The 23,084-nt window shown below is 41.8% G+C and overlaps 2 protein-coding genes across 4 annotated transcripts; both read right to left on the minus strand.

The window, feature by feature from the left end:
• Positions 1-148: 148 nt before the first annotated feature.
• Positions 149-3,906, minus strand: LOC115596299 (zona pellucida sperm-binding protein 3-like). The gene is made up of 8 exons (XM_030441205.1): positions 3,337-3,906; positions 3,128-3,246; positions 1,104-1,207; positions 824-1,001; positions 647-752; positions 487-569; positions 313-407; positions 149-242 (listed from the first exon to the last, which is right to left on the minus strand). The coding sequence occupies exons 1-8, from the start codon at positions 3,835-3,837 to the stop codon at positions 169-171; spliced, it is 1,260 nt and encodes a 419-aa protein (XP_030297065.1). The 5' UTR covers positions 3,838-3,906; the 3' UTR covers positions 149-168.
• Positions 3,907-13,915: 10,009 nt separating this feature from the next.
• On the minus strand, positions 13,916-22,991 carry LOC115572848 (aldehyde dehydrogenase, dimeric NADP-preferring-like). Of its 3 annotated transcripts, none has more exons than XM_030403314.1 (11): positions 22,714-22,991; positions 20,862-21,052; positions 20,556-20,787; positions 18,383-18,468; positions 16,758-16,966; positions 16,477-16,594; positions 16,251-16,392; positions 15,994-16,160; positions 15,802-15,901; positions 14,292-14,580; positions 13,916-14,135 (listed from the first exon to the last, which is right to left on the minus strand). In XM_030403314.1, coding segments are annotated over exons 2-11 (1,500 nt in total). In that variant the 5' UTR covers positions 21,018-21,052; positions 22,714-22,991; the 3' UTR covers positions 13,916-14,134. The 3 variants fall into 3 exon arrangements, with proteins under 3 accessions (XP_030259174.1, XP_030259168.1, XP_030259165.1); XM_030403308.1 differs by having other exon boundaries at positions 14,223-14,580; positions 22,714-22,990; XM_030403305.1 differs by having other exon boundaries at positions 13,916-14,580; positions 22,714-22,989.
• Positions 22,992-23,084: the final 93 nt, after the last annotated feature.

The raw sequence follows: 23,084 nt of genomic DNA on the forward strand, positions 1-23,084 counted from the left end.
AAAGCATTTCACCATCAGTCTGACTTCATTCCAAAGAGTAAACATCACTTGTTGGTTTTCAGTTATGTGTGCGTGAAAACAGGAAGGTACATGTTATTTTACATCAATGTACAGTCATACCCTTTAGATCACCACGTAAATAACTGGCTCATTGTAAAAAGAGACACTTTATTGTTTAAACATGTAGTGGTTGTTAGTCACGACAATGGGGCCCAGGGTCAGTTCAGCTTGCCACTGCTCCCCTAAAGCACAGACAGATCCAGTTGGTACCAGAGATGAAGAGTAAATAGATTTACTGCTGACATACAGTACCTGTGTCTGCATCCAGGTCTCCAACCTTCCTCATTCCACAACTAGACTCACAACAGGCACAAAACTGGTCCTTGCCACCTAGTGCCCTCCACCTACTGAAGAAGAGTTTGGTGCCATTAAAAGACATATCGAAAATCACAGCAGAGATCAAGGTTTGACAACATTTTCTCATACTGCTTGGTGAAGGAGCACGCCTTGTGTTCAATGGTAACTGCCGATGAAGCTGGGATGGCCTTTAACTTGCAAGTGATATAAATCTGTCAAAATCAGAAGTATGTCAGCGTTATCCAGGGAAACACAGGGAACCTTTAAAAATCAGCAGATTTGTACGTACCGTCTTCAGCAGATGAAGGCTGAGAGCCTCCACCTGAAACTGGAGCTTATTAGGCTGAGACTGCAGCCTGAACCTGGAGCTGGAGCTGTGTCGATCACCCAGACACCTGGGAGTGAAAATGTCAAACATTAAACAGAAAGAAACAGAAATTGATGCATATCTGTATCTAAAACATACCCATGGCTCTTTATGAAAGCATGTGCTGGTTCAGAGGTGGGGTCTGGCATCATGGTAGCAACACAGCTGTCCACCAACACTCTGAGAGGAGGATGCATGTGTTGGATGACTGATGCCTGCATGCTGACGATGTCTCTGAGAGTGAACTTGCTTGAGGTTCTCTCAGATTTCCAGTCATCTAAAAAGCAGAATAACTCAGTTGACGTTTTAATTGAAAAAAAAAAAAAAAAAACTAAAAACAATTTCAAGCCATTATCTCTGGTGTGTTGCTGTAGCTCACCACTCATGAGCTGCAGAGAAAACTGCGGCTGCTTCTCAGCCACTGCAGTGTCTTTGTGGGCCATCCATGCAGGATACGGCCGGCTGCTCTGCACACTGTGCTTCCTGAAAATGAATAGAGTTGGTACACCAGCATCTGTACAGACAGTCAGAACTGCACACCATAACACTTTTACATATTGCAAAGACAGAACAACTATTTGGATAGTTTTCCTTCACGACCCCCCTCAGAGTCAAACCATTTTTGCTCATTTTGAAATGTCTGGAGAAAACATTCACTGCCTTTAAAAAACTACTTGAGAAATGTCAATGCTGCTAGTCCTTCAAATATTAATGTCTTATTTATGTTCTTGTTATGGGTTTGTTTTGTTTGTACGCATTATCAGAAGTGAAAAAAATTGGATCTTCAGGATAAGTGCATAACTTTTTCTTTCTTTTTTTATATATCAGCTTTGAGGGGCTAGAGGTAATTTTGTTTAACTGGGAGATCATATTGGCAGACTCCATTTCCAAATTCACATTAGCTTCAGTTGCCCTTTGTTAGTGGAGTGCAGAGAGGCACTCAGGAATATGTGGAAAATCCAATCCGAATCCTTCAAAGAAATCCGGTTCCGTCCAGTTATAGTTGAGCATACATAGCCATTCCAGCCCTACGACGTTGGCTATGCTACCAGGCGGAATATTTCCTTTCAATCAAACTTCTTGTCACGCTATGGAAAGACAACAGACTGAAAACTGTAGCTTGTGTCCACTGGGGCGTTATTGGACATGAGGGCACGAGACTTTTCCTAGCTTTGAACTCGTTGGTCATGTGCTCTGGGATTTAAAAAAATAAATAAATAAATAAAAATAAACAAACAACACAGATCAACATGGCGACTCGTATGTAAACTTCCGATATTACAACCCTAGTTCACTGAAATGTGTTCGTGAAGAGAAATGTGCCAGGCTGCCTCTGATCTGCATAACGTAGCCTATAGCAACCTCATGCTAGTAAAGAGCAGGCAGAGCAACGCAACTAGGACGCGTTGAACGGCTGCTTGCATTGACAATGAAAAGGCATCACAGAAACAAATGTTGGGACGTCTACCATAATATATATTCATTCTATACAGTAGATGCTACAGAGGCCAGAATTTACCATAGTATTTTTTTTCGCCTTTCAATTAATGTGTTTACCTAGGACATTACATATACTAAGAGTAGTACATCACTGTATTACTGTATTTACTGTGCATTGTCTGGCTTGAATATTTGACTTTTTGTCACTTCGCCAGTGTGAACAAACTATCTGCTTAGAATTACAGTAAACTCAAGACAACTCTGAACTCGAAAAAAGTCTGCCCCATCAGGAAAACTACAGCGGAACGCCAGTCAAAAATTTTAATTCCCATTTGTAAAGTCTGGATAAATCTACTTTGACGTCCCAACAATGGCAGCACCCATGGGAGGGGGTAGGACACATAAGTTGACAACAGTGGATCAAGTCAACAAATGGAATATTTAGATGTGTTTCCAAGTTTTTTGGCATCGTGCACCTGGAAAGCTTGAGGTCAGAAGATGGGAATTCCAGCTTCTGGCTTTTACTGGAATGCAGCAGTAATTTGTGGTTTTAAGACAGATTTTGTGCCACATGTGTTTTTTCCTACACGATATAGATGCTGGTAGAGGCTTGAAACCATAGCAAAGGGGTCAGTTTACTTACAAAGGACACCATGTAGCTTCTGAGAGGAAATTCAAAGTCAGATATTTACAATATTTAACTGAATAAACAAGATGTTCTCAGAGGAAAATAAGGTCCCAGAACACTTTTTAAAGGTCCGCCACATACACAGTATGAAATTATGTTGTCCTTTAATATCAGTTTTTTTATTTTTTACTCTGTAATGAACATAAATGTTTAGTTTAGGCAGAATAAAAATCAGCCCGTGAAGACCAATCTCTTCTCATTAAAATGTCTTGCTCCTTTAAACATTTTGTGATAAACTAAACTGGGTCTTTGGAGGCTGATCCAGATTCAGTCACCTTGGATAGTGGCACTGCACTCCAATGACAGCACTCTGGCTCCTGATGATGGGACTCCTGCCGGACACTTTAGGGTTGTAGACCAGTGTGAAGGCATAAATGAAGTCACTCTCTGTCATCTAAGGAAAAGAGAACCAGTTTCAAATCTGATTGACACTACTGGACTAAAACAGTCATATCGATGCATTATATCAATGAAAACCTCATACCATAAGTGTGCTGCCACAGCTGTGCAGGTCACATTCAAAGATCAGCACATGAGCGCCTTTGTCGATGTCAGTAGCCGAACAACCACCAAGTGTGATTTCCTCAGGCTTTATCAGCTTGCCGAGGCCCAGCAGGTCCTGGCTCGCCTCCACCTGGATCCAACTTTCCCCACACCGAACAGCAACACGGTTGGTTTTCCCTGGCTGCCGTAGCTCAAACTTGACAGGGGGCTTGTTATGTGGATCCACTGGATCTTCAGGATACTTCCAGGGGAGCGGTTCGACTGCTGGCTGGATCTGCTTGGACTGGAGCCTGCCAGCTTGTTGAGCAGACTCCCTGGAGTGCTCTCTCTCAGGTCCTGCTGCCGGCTCAGCTTCCACCTCAGCAGGCTTCTGCACCTCGACCTCCTGGTAGATTGGCAATCTCATACCGGGGAATCGAGCGTCACTAAGCCTGACACATGCAAGCACAAAGCCTAACACGATAAGCCGGCTGGACCCCATCGTTGCATTGCAGGGAATATTCTATGCTGCTTTCTTAAACATGACCACTGAAGCAGACAAAGGAAGTGACTCCTCCCTCTGCCTAATTAGCTGGATCCCTCTCCACAAGCGTGGATCTCACAGCTGCACTTCCCTCACTAATTGGTCAGTCTGTGACCTGCACAAAGCTCAACCATCCTGTATTGATCCACAGGCGCTCCACATGTTGCAGTTTCCAGCGGTGCTTTGAAGAATGGAGAGGGCAAACTCAGTGGCATTTGTACAAGTTGCTATTTGATAGACTTTAATTCATGCAAACTAATAAAATACATAAAATAAAAGATTAAAAGTACAAACCTTTATACAGTGAATGCAGTGATCATCTAATAATTATGAAAGTAATGAAGTTCAAGTACTGTACTTAAGTATTTGTAATTCTGAGGAGTTTGTTCATGTTTCATTCGCAGCCTGATTTATAGAACACTTTATTCTAAAAAACACAATCACAAATTGATTCAAGACTGATTCAAGTCATATTTATGGATTTCCCAAATTCTCTATGTATAAACCTTTCATTCATTTTTGTAACCTTTATTTATTCAGGGGGAGGTTCACTGTGAGTAATAATCTCTCTTATGATCACATTCACACCTGAAAGCTGCTCAGTATTACCACAGTCTGATCTGGGACTTGCTCATGCGCACCTCATTGGTGTCTGTTAGGCCACCACTGCCAAATACTTAGAAAAAATCTGTCAACAAATGAAACAAGAATTTTGAACCCTGCTTCCTCCAAGTCAGGAAGATTCATGGAGATAACTAGTTAAAAATTGTGCCCTAGAAACCCAAGAAATGTCTGATATATTTAAGATTTAAATTGACATCTATATATTTCCAATTAAATAATAATTTAGTTCAACAAATTGACTGAGTTACTTTGTGATATAAACTGCAGGAAGACTTGCAGATAAATAGTTTACGTTTGTCAACAATGTTTGAAAGAAATATCTTTTACATTCATAGAATAACATACGAGCCTGTTCGCTGCAGCATTTTCAACCAGGGAGCAGCTACTAAATGTATGTAATGTACATGTGGAAACATTCCCAAGAGCAAACTATCTCTACTCTACCAAACATGATGCCAACAGTGCCAAATGATTCAGTTGTAATTTATTTCAATAAAATGACTTTGTGTCTTTGTATGAGCAGAAGAAAGTCTTCAGTGACTCATTATAACATGTGGTTTAGAGGGGTGGAACATTTAGAAGGAATGATACAACAACAGGTGATCTTTGGTTAAATAACCAACATCAAGCCTCATTATATCGATGTGCATTGATGCGTTGTTGGTTCTTCAGAATTCATCACGTCACGGTGTTGGTGTGACCCTCCTCATTCTGCTGCTGTGTCTGTTCACACCATGCAGAACATGCTCTCTTGTTTCCATCACTTATCTTTGTAAATGGCACGTTTGCATAGGATGCCTAAAATAACACCACATCTCAAGGTCGGGGGGGTGAGCGGTTACCATAGCAACAACACCTACGTAATGGAAAATGCCCGTCATTCAAGGATTGCAGGATGCAGCAATTTACCTGAGGGTGAAATGTATCATGTGAAAAATTCTCTCTTTCACAACAAACATCATATCTTGTACACTCACAGTGTTGTTAGAGCATGAGATGTTCAGTTATCCTCCTCCCCTGTAATGTGAACTTGCTCATCTTATATCTGTCCACATAGAACTGCAAAGTCCCCTCACTTTTCATCCAATCTTTTGACAAACACAGATTTTTCTTGTCATTTAGCGTTTTGATAATAATTCAAATTGCTGTAATATAATAATAAGAAACTAAAATAAAAATGTAACCATGTAAAAGATATATTGAAGACATATTGAAGTGTTTATACAATTTATTAAAACATTTAATAAATTACTCATTGCATAATTCACACATACTGTTTTCATATATATTCATATATATATATAACATGACTTGTCAAACCATTTTCTGCTGCTGCTGCGGCTGCTGCGGCTGCTGCGGCTGCTGCTGGAAACAATAAATAAGTTGCAGGCCTGAAAACCAAAACAATGAGCTGAAAGAAGCTAAAGTGACAGCAATCCAGTAGTGTCCATTGCACGCATATCTAACATACTTGATTCATATTTTTAAATGTTAAATGTAACCTCCCCGAGATCTGCAAACACACGTCAAAGTGTAAGATCTCTGCAGTTATCCTTTAAGGTTGTTTTCATATGATTGTGAAGTCACACAAAAATGATGCCAACCAGCTTCAAATGTTAGAGCAGACACACACAGATTCCTCTTAAAATGAAACAATGAAATACTGGTCATTTTGGAGGTCAACAGTCCATCAGGGGGAGGGGGAGAGGAGCAAAGCACAACCATTACATCTGCCTAACAGCTGCATTACAGCAGCCTACATTTTACACCGCTGCCTCCGGGGTTTGCCTGACTGTCCCTGAATGAGCCATTGAGCCCATTGATGAGCAGAGGCCATCGGGGTCACCAGAGAAACTAGAAACTATACAGCAGGAGCTCTTCTAGTCAGTGGCCAAACAAAATCCACTCCACCTTCAACCATATTTCCTGAAATATGAAAATAAACTCATGTTCACAAATATCTCTCTATAAAAGCAAATAACCTCTGTGTCTGTCTGTCTGTCTGTGTGTGTGTGTGTGTGTGTGTGTGTGTGTGTGTGTGTATTCCTCAAATATCTCTGCGGATCAGGATCAGACTGACCTGAGAGTTTCAACATGGCTGCTGCGTGGTTCAAGGGTGTGCGATGTCGGATTTGTTTGGACTGCAATGATACCGTTAATAAATTATTTCATAAATGCTTTACAAATTCCACGAGCATTGTCCACTGGAGCCACCACAGTCACGTGCACACCAGAGCCAATCACTGCACACGGTGGCCACGTGTGCACCATCACTGCAGAGCCCACCGCGACCCCCCCACCTTAAGAAACAAGCAGATTTATACCTGCAGCGGCGCGAGCTGGACCGGGATTTTGCCGGCGGTTCGGCCCGTTCTGTTCTGTTCTGTGCATCTAAACTGACTGTTGTGGATTAATGAGATTAAACGAGTCCGGACCGAGTCTGTTCGGGTCTGAGGAGATCCGGAGACGCGCGGACAACAAAGTGGAATCGGAATCTGTGGATGTTCGCGTGTAGCTAGCCGCTAGCTAGCCGCTAGCTAGCGGCTAGCCGCTAGCTAGCCGCTAGCCGCTAGCTAGCCGCTAGCCGCTAGCTAGCCGCTAGCCGCTAGCTAGCCGCTAGCCGCTAGCTAGCGGCTAGCTGCTAGCTAGCGGCCCACCTCCCGAAGCGACGGACCGGAAGCATCGGCACGTCCAAAACCGGACTTAGGGTAAATAATGTCCGCCACGCTTTTTCGCGAACATTGCCGTCACGTTTGCTTTGTGTCTGGTGCAGGAAGAAACGGAAAAAACGGGCTTTTGTCACGAAAGTGTCCAAGCAGCAAGTTTGGTTGTTGAGGAACAGGAAGTTGTGGGAGGGACCTAGGCAGATGATTGACATGCAACGACGGTCGGTGTGTGTGAGAGTTGAGAGATTTGTGACATTTAGCGTGTTTGGAGTGTGTAGTTAGTGTGTTATGTAGTGTTTGGTGTAGTGTGTTTAGTGAGTAGTGGAGTCGGTTTTTTGTTTAATGAGTCAGAATAATGAGGAGAAGCTGAATGTGGAGCAGGCAGTGCAGCTCTTCATTCAGCTGGAAGGAGCTCAGGCAGACCTGAGCATTGCCTGCATTTAAATGTAAATAGTTACATATAACTTTGTAATTTTTTTAAATGTATGCGCACATTTAGATAAACAACAATTTATATTTGCATTATAAGTAAAAAAAAAAAAAATGGTTTGTTAAACATATTTGTGGTTTTCACAGTAAAAAAAAATCTAACTTTTTCTACTCTGATTTTATGTTTTTTTTGTGATTTTAGGTCCATTGTGTTAATACAGTATGTCAAAATAAAATAAATAACTGTACAGTCACACATGTGAGGTTGTGCTGAAAATAATGACACCAAGTAAATAGCTTTTAAGATGAAATATAATGGCAAAATCAAAAATAGTCAAAAACAGCCAATTATACCCTGGAATATCAGATTTCACAACAAACCTAAATATCCCTGACGCCCCACCTTCAAACAGCCTCATTTGGCCATCCATGAAAAAGCTCCTTAACCTCCCACTTTTTTATAGGAATACACTTTTCTTACGGGCACTGCACTAGTAATAAATAATGGAGCTGGTGGGCATGTTCTGCTCTGACTACGAAGATGACCTTTTCCAAACACTGACACTGATCATATAGCGTGTGTCTGCAGGAAAATAAATCAGGCTCTGACCAGAATCAGACACTAGCACCAGGCAAACATACAGCAGAGTGACTTCAGACCAGCTGAATGTAAACACACAAACACACTTTTCCTGTCATAAATGCATGCAGACATATGTTCACCTCCACCTGTTCACCTCGTCCATCTCCACCTCCTTTTTTCTTGACTTCATGTCAGGTTTCAGACTTTCATCTTCAAAGGTGTTCTCTTCCAAACCTAGAATGATGCATTATTCATGCGCTGTTAGCAATCAGACAGGATACATGATAAATACTGTATCTCACATGTAGTGCCTTAAAGCCTCATGCTGTGCAGAATGAAATATGTGTGTGAGAGGGGGATGTCCTTATCTCCAAAGCAGCAGTGTGACTGAGGACGTGTGTGTGTGTGTGTGTGTGTGTGTGTGTGTGTGTGTGTGTGAGGCTCACTGCCAGCACAGTTCAGTCAGGCAGCTGCTGGGCTGAAGGATCTTTGGCAGACTGTGGTTGGAGGACAAATGAGGGCAAATCTCTGCAAAAGTAAACTTTACAGTCCAGCAGAAACAAAGACCTGAAACTACAGTACAGTCTACTACAACCACTGCAGTGCATGAGTCATCTGCAAACAGAACATATCACAACACTGTCAGAGAGCTGGATGTTGAACCTGCCATTGTAGCAACCAGGTTCACCTATGAATGTAACATGGAACCAGACAACACGTTCACATCTTAGTTTTTAAGATTACTGTTACAGTGTTACACTACAAACATGGCAACCCAATAATGTCATAATATTTTATTTTTAGATGATTAAATGTTATCCAAGGCAAAAAATCTTCTCAAGCACCAGATGCATTTGAAAACACGTATTAAAGTGACTGGTGTTGATTTTTTAATCAAAGTGTAGATATTCACTCTATTCTAACTCAGACAGAGATGGCATGTGGTGATGACGTGTGTGATGAGGGGATGGGCGGTACTTAGTTCATCCTGCTGGTGAAGCTCTGTGATGTGAGTTATAACCAGGTAAAAGAGTGTCTTTAAACACTCTTTTTCTTCTTCCAACAGTCAAAAAACAGGCAGGTTAGGTTAATTGGTGGCTCTTAATTGCCTGTTGGTGTAAATGTGAGTGTGAATGGTTGTTTGTCTCTGTGTTAGCCCTGTGATGAGCTGGCGAGCTGTTCAGGGGTTTCCCTGCGTCTCGCCTGTCAGCTGGAACTGGCTACAGCCCAGACAGTATAAAACTAATTCACATCAGCGTTCTAACACGCTAACTAAGATAGGGAACATGCTGAACACTGTACCTGTTTAACATCAGAATGATAACACTGTAATTGTTGACATGATCACATGCTTGTGTTAGCATTTAGCACAATTCATAGACACACAGCCTGACGGAGCAGCTAGCGTGGCTCTAGACTCACACTAGTTCTTCTTTTACTTGATTGTAGCAAATTTCCCTACAGAGGAGAATTCTGGTTGATTGTTTCTTTCTATTGTCTATCTATTTTTGCATTAGTTCTACTGCACCCAACTTGGTGAACAGTGTCTTGATGCAGCCTCCAGCGCTACCTGAGGCCGACCGGTGCCCAGTGGAGGAGCGCCTGTCCACCTGTCTCTGCTCAGTGGCAGATTCTTTACAGGTGTACTGGTCTACTGACCAATCATTAGAAAGAATGAGCTTGGCAAGACACATAAGCTGACAGGAGACATATGTATGCAAATAAGATTATCAGAGCCAGAGCGTTCTACAACACTGCTGTTGACCAGGGAAACCATTCTTAGTCAGTGTCACGCCACTTGGTATTTGCAGTGGAACACTCACAATCTGAAGAAGTGTCCAAGAACATGAGAAGGGCAAATGTTCCCTGTGATTGATGTATGATTATATACAACATTATTAGATTGTATGGTGGAGCTAGTTTGAATTGCTTTATATACAGCTTGATAGTTTACTCCAGTGGTTCCCAACCTACAGTAGACTTCTGCATCTGCAAAGTCTTTTCGTGATTGATCACAAGCCAAAAAGGTTTGTAACCACTAATTTAAAAATGTGGTTTGTATTTGATAAACTCATAATATATTATATGTAAAATCTTGATAAGAGAAGGAAACCGCTAACTATAGCTGACACGGAGAAAAAAGTACAGTATTTCCCTCTAAAATGTTGGGTAAAGGTATAAAGTGCACATATTCAAGTAAAGCACACATACTTCAAAACTGCACTGTAGCACAGTACCAGACATGATCAGCATGTGTGGCTGGAAAACGTGCAGGAGCTACACGGTGCAGAGAAGTCAACATTAAGACCAAAATCTCTCTGCAACATTTGGAGGAGCTCGTATCCAAGAGTGTGCTTTCAAAGGTTTCCAGTGAAACCCGAGATCTCTCCTGATGTTCAACAAGCTGTGGGAATGCAGCATCACCTGACAGTGGCAGTCTGCCCTGAGATATGGAGACCCGTAATTGACACAAATAAAGTGCCATTCACACAGTTAGTTAATCAGAGCAGATCCAAGTCAGAAATGACTGACTCTGAGGTAATAATGTGTCCATGTGAGTGACTGATGACAGAGCTGCTTTGCCAGTCTCTTTTTGGCTGAAGCAGATGGACTTCTAGGTCTCAGAGTTGAAAATGGTGCAGCACTGGTTAGCAAGTGATCATTAAACCAATCAACTCTTTTATCAAAGTCATTCTCTGTTACCAGTCAGTGTAAATCTGTTCTGATTGGAACGCTCCCTGAATGAACAGTCCATTGTTTTCATGTGGAAGTCATGGAGTGGTGTTGCTGACTGATTTAAGTCCAGGTTGTGTCAACAGTCTGACTCTACTGTGGTTATGCAACAGTTATTTAGGCCTCCAGGAACCCAGCACAGCTAAAGTGAGCCTGTTAGAGCTGACACGGGGTGCTGAGGTGACAGCTGTTTCCTGTTGCTGGTTTACAAGCTGAATGCTTGGATATCCACAGACCTATTAAGTGATAAAGCTGTCAGCTCAGAGCTTAGCAGAGCATCTCGGTGGAACAATGACAGCCTGATGCTAACGGGGCGCTCACTTCCGTGTATCAAAGGCCTTCAGTGCACTTTGGCCAAATAACAATGGGTCTCATTATATTTGTCTTGAGGTGTAAGAACTGTTATTTGGGAGGCTATAGTTTGTACACTCAGTGGTTTAGTCTTTCCACTATGACAAATGCAGACCTTTTTACAACAAGGGAACAAACCTGTCTTTGACTGTACAAGAAGGGACTCCATTTTCATGTAAACATGTAGTGATGAATTATTCTTTAGATTTCTTTATATAACTAACTGCAAAGCTGATAAATATTCCTGGTGTCCACTCCCATCCTCACTCTGATCTGTTGAGCTGGTCCCTGCTGCCACCTGCTGCTCACAGACAGAATGATTCCATTATGCTTCAGAGGAACAACTGATTGGACAGAAAAACACTCTCACTGATGTTCTGTTGTTAGTATGTGCAATATTGTATCATTCAGTATCAGAAGATTTTGTTTGCAGCATTACCTCGAAGAAGATTAAAACATGTTACCATAGAACCACATTATTATACAGAAAATATATAAAAGCAGGGAAATTACAACAATTCAAGATTCAAAATGATTTGTCATGCTACTAAAGATTGTGTAATAAAAATACTATTGTAAATCTCTTAGCTGAACACACAACAAAGCAAAAACTAAATGTAAATCATCATATAGTCTACTAATAGTTTTTTTTTTCTTTATATGGTTTAGTCTTAACTTAAACTAGGTCTAGGCATAATCTGTTTTCTTCTTTAGGTTTGGATGGAAGGAAGCTCTGTCATATGAAGAACTGATGACTGATGATTGATGTCTATCTAATGTATGAGCGAGCAGTCAGACGGTTCAGTAAAACACAGAGGAACTTTCATATCACTGTACCAATACAAACTATTCTGTGCTGGAACACTCTATCCTGGAGCTGCCGGTGTAGCTAAGCTTAGCTCAGTGCAAAGACTAGGAACACAGGGTAGCCTGGATCCATCCAGCAGTGACAAAAAAGGCTCCCAGCTTCATAGAAACAGTAAAGACATGACAGTATTGATCCTCACATCCAAATCTTGTTAAGCATAAGAGTGCAACCATACCATTTACTTAAAGGTGCAGTACGCAAGAATTGTCCACTCTTAGATTTATCAGTATATATCTAATCAGACTATAATGAGGGGTTTTTTCTTGTAATTTCTTTCAAACTATGTTGGCGTATTTCAGGTCAGTTGAGTTTTTATGTTGTCTATTGATAAACACATTTCTTTGTGCTGTCCTGATGTCCTGCTGCTGTGACACATATTTTCCCTAATTGGCATCAATGCTTTATAGAAATAAATAACACGTTGATGTGCCAGAGATTAAATTCATGGCTGTCCACGGGCACAGCTCTGATTCAAAGGTGCTCTGTTTACATGTATCATCACCTTTTTTATCAGTCATGTGTGAGCAGATTGTAACGTGACCTTTCCGTCTCTCTCTGTCGTCTGTACAAGCCTGTAATGATTTGTTGAAGCTGTTTAAAGCTGCTGGACTGTGGATTTCTCTGTGAAGGCCTCAGGTCCGATTTTCCTCATCAGTCCTAAAGAAGTGACTTCATGCAGGTTCTCCAGAGCCTCTTCACTGTGGCTAACATCAGCTTAGAAATGGAGTCCACTGACACAAACTAATGACCTGCTCCAGCACTACACATGTTATTTAAGTGTAATCACAGGTGCACATGTTTGACTGCACAATAAGCAGATGAACTCTGTGTGTCTCCTCCAACTGGTTCAGTCTCTACATGTTCTGTCTCATCACCTCCTCATCCTCGATCTCTTCTCAGAATCTTTCCACTCCAGTCTGAAGAGCCTGATCACCACAATCCTTTCTGGAGAACAGGTCAGCCCCCTGAAAACTCTCACTCATCCATTTGGTCCATTTCACTGTTTATCAGAGTCTCTAGACAATGAGTCACAACAAACCATCATTTCTCATCTGTTAGTCTCAGAATTACTTTAAACTGTGTGTTGGTTTAAACATGTGTAGAGTTGGGATTTTACTGAGTGGAAGCTGCCACATTATAAATGATCTGGTTATCATTTATAGATCAGATTATTCAGTTACATTTTATTTTACAGGGTTTTTATTTCTGAGGATGCTGCTCACTTTGGCTCTAATTAAACCAAGAACTGCTGTATGGCCTTAAAATATTATTACTATCACGAGACAATACATGAATCTTGAGATTTTTAAATCTCATCAAAAGCACTTCATTATATCGTGATATTTTTGTCCAAAATCACAAACATAGACAGAGATTGTTGATCAATGATCATCAATAATGTGGATATAATGAGTTAGGCTCTAAACTCTGTGTGTGTGTGTGTGTGTGTGTGTGTGTGTGTGTGTGTGTGTGTGTGTGTGTGTGTCTCCCACCATTCCTGAAAACCACATTCCTCCAACCCCCTTAAAACCAGCCCCCAAAAAGGTTCAGGCATGATACAAATGTCTGCTTTGGCATATGCTGTTTGTTATCTTTGGTTTTAATCATCCCACCATTAATAAGTAATTCAAGTTTTAATATTCTCTTAATAGATACTTACTGTTTCCCAGAAATATACCTGAAGGACAGGATGGAGGACAGTTACAGATGTTTGCATCTTGCCAAAAAATAAGTATGAATACAGTTTTTAGACTTAAAAAAAAAAAAATTGGAATAACAATATATGAACAAATCTTTTATTAGCAAAATCCATATATCATACATTTGATCCGTGGATTAGTGTTAGTAGGCTGTGGGTTTCTCGGTCCATCATCCAATTGTATTCATACTGACATTTCCTCTTAAAGTGAGTGTTAACCTCCTGTGATGAAACATGCAGGACTGCACTGTGGTGTGTGTTTGGTCAGTGTTGAACCCTGTTTGTCTCAGCGCTGAGGGACATCTGATATAAAACAGACACACAGCAAATGAAAGTTAGTTCAAAGGATTATCTTATCTTCAAAATATCTGAATACAAAACAGGATTCACTTTTTCGCCTTTGATCGACTTCACAAAGGGAAGCTGCAGTGTCTCTAGTTATAAAAACCTCTCCAGTACCAGCAGGTGCAGTTCAGGCCTGAAGCTATGAGCAGGATGACCAGCAGAGTGATGAACAGGCCTAAGCCGATGATGGTGGCAGCTACGGCCCACACCAGCGTCCTCTTGGACATGTCGATCAGGGGTGTGTTGAGGGCCATCCGCACCCTGCGCGCCCGCCGGCGGTCCTGAGGGGGGTACCGGGCCAGATTGACACTCTCCATGCCCAGAGAGCGGACCAAGCACGCCCTCTGGTGGCTCAGCTGATCAAAGGTGTGTTTACCGTGGTAGCGGCCCATACCACTCTGACCTGGAGGGGTCATGGAGTCCACAGTCACGTCTTATGAAATGAAAAACTGCAATTTCGAATTTCTACAATATGATATAAGAAGAATGTCGGCTAAAGAGCGGGAACAACTTCTCAGGACACACGTAGATTTTTACTTTCCCGAGTAGATTTCTGATCCAGGTTCAGGTTCCTCTTCACCACATCAATTATTATCAATTCATTTCATGTCGCCTGTTTCTCTGGTAAAAAGTACTGTACTGTACACACCACAAAGACGACAACCATCCGCGTGAGAAGTAGTCCCTCTCCACGCCATCAGGTAGCGGCAGTCACTATTATTATTATTATCATTCGTCACAGGACTGTGGATGTAAACCCAAAGTTTTTTGACACCATTCTCATTAATAAAGCCGCTTCTAATCGAGAATGTGTCTGACACTAAGTTTCAGATGGTGAAGAGGCCCCAACCTGGGCTGGTGTGGCAGGGCTCTATGACACAGTGTCGTGCTACAGGTGCATCAGATTGTTTGTTTCTGTACTTGTACTTTTGCTGTACAGCGTTTCATTTCACGCAGACTAATAGTACTTGAGTAAAATTCTTAAAGTATCAGGTATTAAATGACTGTTAGTGTCAGAAATACATGTTAAAGCAAATAAAAGCAGTTAGTCTATAAATATTTACATATACGTATATACTGAAAACTCTGAGTCGACAGATTATAAGCCTGGTTGATTATCTGATATTCAGCTTTTTTCTGAAAAACCAAATCAGCGTGTGTGTCTTTTTTAATCTGATAGCTGATGAATTTATAAAATGTGCTACTCTGGCTGGTGCAGCATGCAAACTGCATAGCAACTAAGTGATCAAACTATTATAGTGCAGCAACAGTGGAATATTTGCCTCTGAAAACATGGTGTGTAGTGAAGAGGAAGTGTCAAGCAGCAGAAAATGGAAAAGTACCTCAAAATTGTACTTTTGTACAGTACCGGAGTAAATGTATACATTACCATCCCAGCACTGGTTGCTTCCTGTCAAAAGTAATTTGCTTTCTACAGTTTATTGTCCAAAAATACCAAAAATTATTGTCATCTGCAGCTGGTATTGTTTTCTATTTCTGGGGCTTTTTATCAATATTCCTCCTCAGCCGAGTACAGGAGGGGAAATAAGGACCCAATAAAAACAGTGCGCTCCTGATGATGAAGACAGTGAACATACAAACAATGATGCTCTTTGAGTCTTACCAACACCACCAAACGGGAGAGAGTTGAGTGTGTAGTGCATCATAACATCATTGACCGTTACTCCTCCACTTGTGGTCTCCTCAATCATCCTTTTTATTGCCTTAGAGAGACAGGAGGAGGAGAAGAAAGATATTTTTAAAAAAAGGTTTCAAACACATTTTAAACCTCGTAGCTCCCGTTGTTTCCTCTTACCTTCTTATCAGAGCAGAAGATGTAGAGGGCCAGAGGTTTCTCTCTCTCGCTGATGAAGCGGATGGCGTCGTCCATGTCGCTCACAGTCACAATGGGCAGCAGAGGGCCGAAGATCTCCTCCTGCATCAGCCTGGAGTGAGGGGGCACATCCTTCAGCACAGTCGGGGCTGCATGGAGAACGTCAGTGTTCATTGAGAGGCGATACAGATTTCAACACAATACTCTGACTGATTCACTACCTCACTGTGTCCTCTTACCAATGTAGCGCTGCGAGGCATCACTCTGTCCTCCCACAACAGGAGTGTAACCCTCCATCAGACTCATGACTCTGTTGAAATGATGCTGGTTGATGATTCGGCCGTAGTCCGCTGAGCATTTGGGATCAGCGCCATAAAACTCCTGGGATGGATCAACAAGTCTTGATGAGACTCCAGACATGTGCATTTTAACTTACATGAAGATGTCAGCTCAGACGGGACGTACCAGTAGAGTTTGTCGGATGCATTCCACGACTCGGCCCTGGATGCACGGTTCACACAAGATGTAGTCTGGAGCGATGCACGTCTGACCGCAGTTGACAAACTTTCCCCATGTGATTCGACTGCACACAGAGCACGTATTTCAGTTTTTTAAGAATTTGAGGGGGTCATATTCAGGTTCACAGCAAAAACTGAAACCTTACCTTCTATATTTGTCTAATTTCTTGCCAAGACATCTCATTACCCTGAATGTAAGACATAATCCACCAAATGGTGGTGTGTTACCGGCAGGCGATTCTGATGTCACAGTCCTTGTCGATGTAGCAGGGGCTCTTCCCTCCCAGCTCCAGGGTCACTGGGGTGAGGTTGCGAGCTGCAGCCGCCATCACCAGTTTGCCCACTGTGCTGCTGCCTGTGTAGAAGATGTGGTCAAACCTGAGCCTCAAAAGCTCCTGGGTCTCTGACACTCCACCTGTCACCACCGGGTACAGATCCTGGAAATCATCGGCAAAGATCCAAAATCAAAATGTTAACTGAGACAGTGTTCACTTCGTAAAAGAACACTATGATTTAATTTTATTTTTTTTTTAAGAAAAATGACACACTGACTAGCTAAAATTGATCTCTGATAATAAAAATAATGACCAAATGTAGGCCATGGGTTTGCTTTGTTGGTGAGACAAGGTGGGACTAGATGTCAGCGCTGGGCTATGGGACATCTAGAAAATGATGTCATCCCCCAGCGTGTCTCTTATCTGTCAAATAACATGATGCCTTCAATGCAAAGAAGGCTCGGTCAGAAAAAATGAACAGCTCTATGGATACACTATCTATGATTCAACGGAAAGGAAAACACAATGCATTCTGGGACATGGCGAGACACCCTAGAGCTACAGATAAAGTTGGAAGAATACAACCCACTTGAACAGACAGCTGAAGTCGCAAAATCAATTCTTTGGCATATTCAGATTGTTTCCAGATTTATTTTAGACAGTCTGGACAGCACATTTGGAGGGAGTTTAGAATATGATTCAAAACAGATTACTATAGATGCATCTCAGTCTGGACATTCTGGATGCTCACATCGGATCTAAAAGTATCTTTTGTGTAACTCACAACGTGTTAAACAACGACTATGTCAAACCAGAGTGCATCACAGCATCAGAATCCAAACTGCTGCTAGTAGTAGGAGCTGTATGGAAGATACCACAGAGAACAACAGACCGGGCAGTGTGAGTGTTTGGATCTCAGTTTCTCATGCTTCTGTCTATGAAAGCCATATCACCAGCATACATATTGACTGATGCCTATGTTGTCACCTCAGCAACCCATGCAGATAGGTATGTGATGTCTGGACACAAAAATCCAATCTGGTCACTTGTGAGTAATAATGCTGTCTGACAAATCTGATTTTCCTGCTAAGGCTCAGTGTAAACATTTTGACTAAATGAAGTCTTAAAGGTCATTCTGATGGACCACAGGCCCTCAGGGACCATCTACCTCTGCTGGCTCCTGCCCCCCCATCACTTGGCGATGCCTCAGCCTGCTCTGTCAACTCCTGGATCAACCAACTTTACAGATATTATCATTTGTATAAGATATTCTGTCAATTTAACTTGTAAACTGTTGTTTGCGAAAACATTTGCATTTGCAATTTGTCAATTTGCTGCCAAATTGTTGGGTTTTGACTAAACATATTAAGCATGACTGAGACCTTCCTGGCAAATTCAAGATGACGTTAGCACTCAGGGAAGAATGAGTCACTGCTGATGGAGGGAGTCCCCTCACACTGGCCACTTGGCCCTCCAGTAGAACATATCTGTGATGCACTGTACTGTGTTGGCACAAGGCTTTAACGTTACAGCAGCTCTCAACATAACTCCATCAACAATAGCGGCTGGTGTTCAGACCTTGTCCAGATAGCGGGGCAGCAGAGCCCGGAGGAGGAGGGACGAGTACTCGCTGAGCTCGGACGGCTTCAGCACAGCTGCGTTGCCTGCAGGGAGAGAACACGGGTTGGTGTGAGTGGAATGAGATCACTGAGTGACGCAGAGCTCACAAGTAGGAGGACAAGAATGCAGCAAGGCTGAGGATGCTGTCAAACTCCAGTTGACACCAGGATATTTGTCTCTCAGTATCCTCAAACTTGTGCTGCAACATATAAGGTTGAATAAGGTTACATGTATATTTAAGGCTATTAAGTAACATTTTACTTGACTCATTATTATTATTATTATTGTATTATTATTATAAACCCATCCGAAGGGATGAGCATTCATTATTTAGATATAATGATGATGATAATAATAATAATAATAATAATAATAATAAACAACTTTATTTATACCCTAACCCTATAAAAACTAAGTTGACAGTGCTTTGACAAAACAAAGCAGAAGGAAGTAGAATAAAACATACAGATAAATAATTGGTATGGCTAAATAATTAGAAAGAAATAACTGAAGAACAGAAATAATGTAAAATAAAATAAGTAAAATAAAGAAATGGAATAAATAGAATAGTCAAATTAATAAACAAATAAATTAATATAATAAACCCAAAAGGTAGGAGTAAAAGTGAAAGGACAACATGACATTCACATACATATGTATCACAGTATTTACCCAAAAAAGAATGAAAATGTGTAAAAGCTCAGTCAAACCAATTAATCAGAGCAAAGCTGAAAAGGAAACAGCAACACTGGAGCTAATTTCTGTTGTTTTACTAATTAAAGTCATTAGTTCACTTCCTGATAGAAGCTGGTGGATAAAGGCTGTGCTGCAAAAAGACAGACAGGCACAAGTCGTACATTAACCACACGTTATTCTATTCTGATGATCAGTCAAGCGTTTCTTCTGAGTGAGAAACCAAGTCATGTGTTCACAGTCCATCCTAAAGTTAATGATTTTAAAATAAATGTTTATTTCTTTAGAATTCTTCTGTCTGATAGCAGGAAAATGTAAAGAATGCATGCTGCTCAAGATTTTAACCTGCAATAAAAGTGTGGGCAGTGTTACAAGTTGTTAGTGAAATGGAAGCAAACTGACTTATTTACACCACTATAATAATAACATTCTGTCTCTTTGTGCTCTGTTTTGGTCTCCATCAACCTGATAAGTGCTCAACTGTGTTCACCAGCTAGTCTCTAAGTGTGTGTGTGTGATGGTGGGTGCAGGGCGGCTGGTTTACAGAGGCTTTACACAACAGAAATGTAAAAAAAATGTAAAAAAATAAATAAAATTTAAAAAAAGAGTTAAGAATAATAATAAGAATATTCTTCTCAGAGATGAGGGGACTGAAGACTTTGTTATTTTTTGTCAGTTTGTCACTCTTCATGACACCTTCCTGTCACCTGACTGATTGTTCCTGCACAATATTCATCATAGCAGCTTTACAGTTAGAACACTTTTTTCTATACTGATAACTTTTATACACAATATGCTCTACTTCACTGAAGCTCCAAGATGCAACATAGAGCGAAATATTGGAACCAAGTTGTTAATATTATTGCATCATTTACTCAGATAATAGTATTCTAGATGTCTCTGGAATCTGTGTTTTCACACTCCCCTTCAGTTTAACCTGACATATCTGATAGAGTGAAGATCTTTGAGCTCTGCGCTACAATTTAAAGCCTTCATACTCTTGGACGGTCCACACAGGGGTTGTCTCTGACACGTGTGAGGCGTCCTTTCTGTGAACTGTGTGGGTGTTTACAGGCTGTGATTGGATGACGTCGCTGTCACTCTGCTGACAATCACTGAGGTGAAGAAGTGGGGTCCATTTGTTGTTGCACAGGCTAACTTGTGACAATTAAAGCTTTATCATTTTATTAGCGAGTGGACTTTGGTAACTTCACATAATCCCCAGAATAGCTCCACTTATCTTCCACCTGAGCAGAGGTCTAATCAGCAACAACTGAAAACATGTGTGGATGTGCAGGACTGTCGGGATCCATTTCTGTGGTTTCAGACTGATAGGTCGCACTAACAAAAATGGTGTTTTCATGATATTTCACTGGCAACGGAGGTCCACTACATGTAAGTAGGCTACTGAGGGACAGGAGATAGAAAGGCTTTCTACCTGCAGCAATAGCTCCGACCAGCGGCTGGAGGGTGACAGCCCAGGGGTAGTTCCAGGCCCCAATGATGAGCACCACTCCCAGGGGCTCCGGCTGGATATAAACCTCATCTCTAATGGTGAGGAGGTTCTTCTCGACCGGCCGTGGAGCCGCCCACTCTGCCAGCTTCTCCACAGCCAGCTTGATCTCATTCTCAATACCAATCAGCTCCAAGAGCGGTGTGTCATACTGGCTCTGCGGGACAGTCCACATATTACACACACATACAGCACATGTTACATGCAGCAGAGTACTGTATCTCCACTCACCCTGTTGATGTCTTGTTTGAGAGCAGAGGAGATCTCAGTCTCTTTCTCAGTGATCATCCTCTGCAGGGCGTGTAGCTGCTGCAGTCTGAACTCCACAGGCCGAGTCCTGCCGCTCAGGAAGGCCTCGCGGGCCCGCTGCAGCGCCTGCCTCTCCATACACACAGCCGGAGGACAGCTGGGGGCTTCTGCAACTGTAGACACACATGTGAGGCAGGCAGCAGGCTTGTCTGTTCGCAATATACAGTAACAGCAGCAGTGACATGAACTGATATTTAAAGGGTAACTCCACCAGTTGTTCACATTGAAGTGTGTTTACAGGTGTTGAGGGGCACTACTGCATGTGTGGAAAACATAGTATTAAGTCCTTTGTGGCTCCAGAGGAAGCTGCATGTAGTCTGACAAATTGTCTAAAGCGCTGTCACTCAGTGGCTATGTTGCATTGTGGGTAATGTAGTTGCCAGGTTTGAAAAGGAATAAAGAAGCCTACATTAAAAAGATGGGGTGGCTGTAGCTTAGTGGGTAGAGCTGGTGGACTAGTGATCGGGAGGTCGCTGGTTCGAATTCTGGCTCCCCTGGGGTGGAACTGAGCTACATGCTGAAGTATCCTTGAGCAAGATACTGAACCCCAAAATTGCTCCTGATGTGCAGTTGGCACCTTGTGTGGCAGCCACTGCCATCAGCAAGGGTCCTGCAATGAGCTGGCGACTCATTCATCATCATTCACTCATTCTTCACCCACAGTAACTGGATTTGGCCCTAGTAAGCCCCCCTGAAAAAGGGGGGAAAAACATCTCTGCGACCCTCACGGAAAAAGAAAAGAAAAAAAAACAAAAACGGAACATTAAAAAGATGATATCTCTGGTTCTGCTGTATTGACTTTGATAATTTGGGTAGAAATTCTCCATAATGAGTCTGACAGGGTTATAGATGCACCACTGGCAAAATTGACAATTAAAAAAAAGAAAAGAAAAGGAAAACAAAATATTTTATAAAATAATTCCCCGGGCAGGCGGAGGTGCCAAGGTGTTTGCTGGAAGTTAATCATATGATATTAGAAGTTTGATCACTTTTATTACTGTAATTTGACACTCTAAGAATTCATTCTATTCGAAAAAATGTTTTAATAATGTAACTGGTCTGTCATGATTCCATGCTCCTAATTTATCATGCTAACTCACTGGCAACATCATATTACACAGTACTTCATCACAAATGTGTTTTCCCGTCAGCTGTTCAGGTTGTTGTCATACCAGTGTCTAATGATAACCTATAGATAACACAAGTGGCACCGTGTGTAGTTACTCAACCTACCAGCATTCAGACACTCTGAGTCCGGTATACACACAACAACTCATACACAGGAAAAGTTCCAATGAACGACAGATTTGGGATTTTTATTGGTCTTACTGAATGAATTTTCCACGCAGGTGTCACTGCCAGCACCATCAGAAGACCTCTGCTGAGCTTTCTGATTGGATGCAAACACGGATTAAAAGAACCCTCCTGGGTGTTCTCCTTCATGATCCTTGTATCGTCAGTCATGTCTTATTGTCTTATCTCCGCAGTAAAAACCATTGTTAACTAGATGTAAATGTAACATATTGCTCAGTCTCATCTTGTTGTACTGGTGACTGACGGATGGAGCTTCCAGAGAGCCTGACGAGCTTCCACTGCTGGTTTATTCTCAGGTCATACAACTGACAGGCTGCATTAATAACTCATTTGCAGTATGTGGGCTTTTCACACCGCGTCTTACATTCAACGACTACGAAACACCACGACGCATCGATTATTTGATCACATAGTCAGTTAACAAATTCAGAAGAAACTGGACATTACTATTTAAACTTACCTGTGCTCAGGTCAGACGCATCCAGTGGACTCAGATATCACAAAATCAAAAATACCAGTTCAATAATCCGTCAGTGGTCTGATGTGAGCGCGGATCAGATGTCCGACACGCTGCAGGTCACACTGACTGACTGACTGACTGAGGCTCATTGTACACTGTTTAACAGTCAGGCTGCTCCAGGATCACTTTACTGACTGTAACCAGCAGCTTCAGTCTGACCGCCCAGCACACTGAGATCCCTGATAACATACATCACACACCCCCACCCTCAAACACACACACACACACACACACACACACTCAAAGTAGCATATTTTAATGAAATGATTCTAGCCTTGCTTGTAGCTCACCTGCTTGTGTTTCTTCTTGTG

The sequence above is a fragment of the Sparus aurata genome, chromosome 2 (genome assembly GCF_900880675.1).
Source record: "Sparus aurata chromosome 2, fSpaAur1.1, whole genome shotgun sequence".
Classification (NCBI taxonomy): Eukaryota; Metazoa; Chordata; class Actinopteri; order Spariformes; family Sparidae; genus Sparus; species Sparus aurata.

Excerpts from the sequence above, each read along its gene's own strand:
- LOC115596299 (XM_030441205.1), bottom strand. The coding sequence starts at position 3,837 with ATGGGGTCCAGCCGGCTTATCGTGTTAGGCTTTGTGCTTGCATGTGTC. Across the intron at positions 3,247-3,336 it reads GCTGTGGCAGCACACTTATG|ATGACAGAGAGTGACTTCAT; the intron begins GTATGAGGTTTT and ends TCTTTTCCTTAG. Across the intron at positions 1,002-1,103 it reads TTCTCTGCAGCTCATGAGTG|ATGACTGGAAATCTGAGAGA; the intron begins GTGAGCTACAGC and ends TCTGCTTTTTAG.
- LOC115572848 (XM_030403308.1), bottom strand. The coding sequence starts at position 21,017 with ATGGAGAGGCAGGCGCTGCAGCGGGCCCGCGAGGCCTTCCTGAGCGGC. Across the intron at positions 18,469-20,555 it reads GGTCGGAGCTATTGCTGCAG|GCAACGCAGCTGTGCTGAAG; the intron begins GTAGAAAGCCTT and ends CTCTCCCTGCAG. Across the intron at positions 16,595-16,757 it reads GACATCAGAATCGCCTGCCG|TCGAATCACATGGGGAAAGT; the intron begins GTAACACACCAC and ends CTCTGTGTGCAG.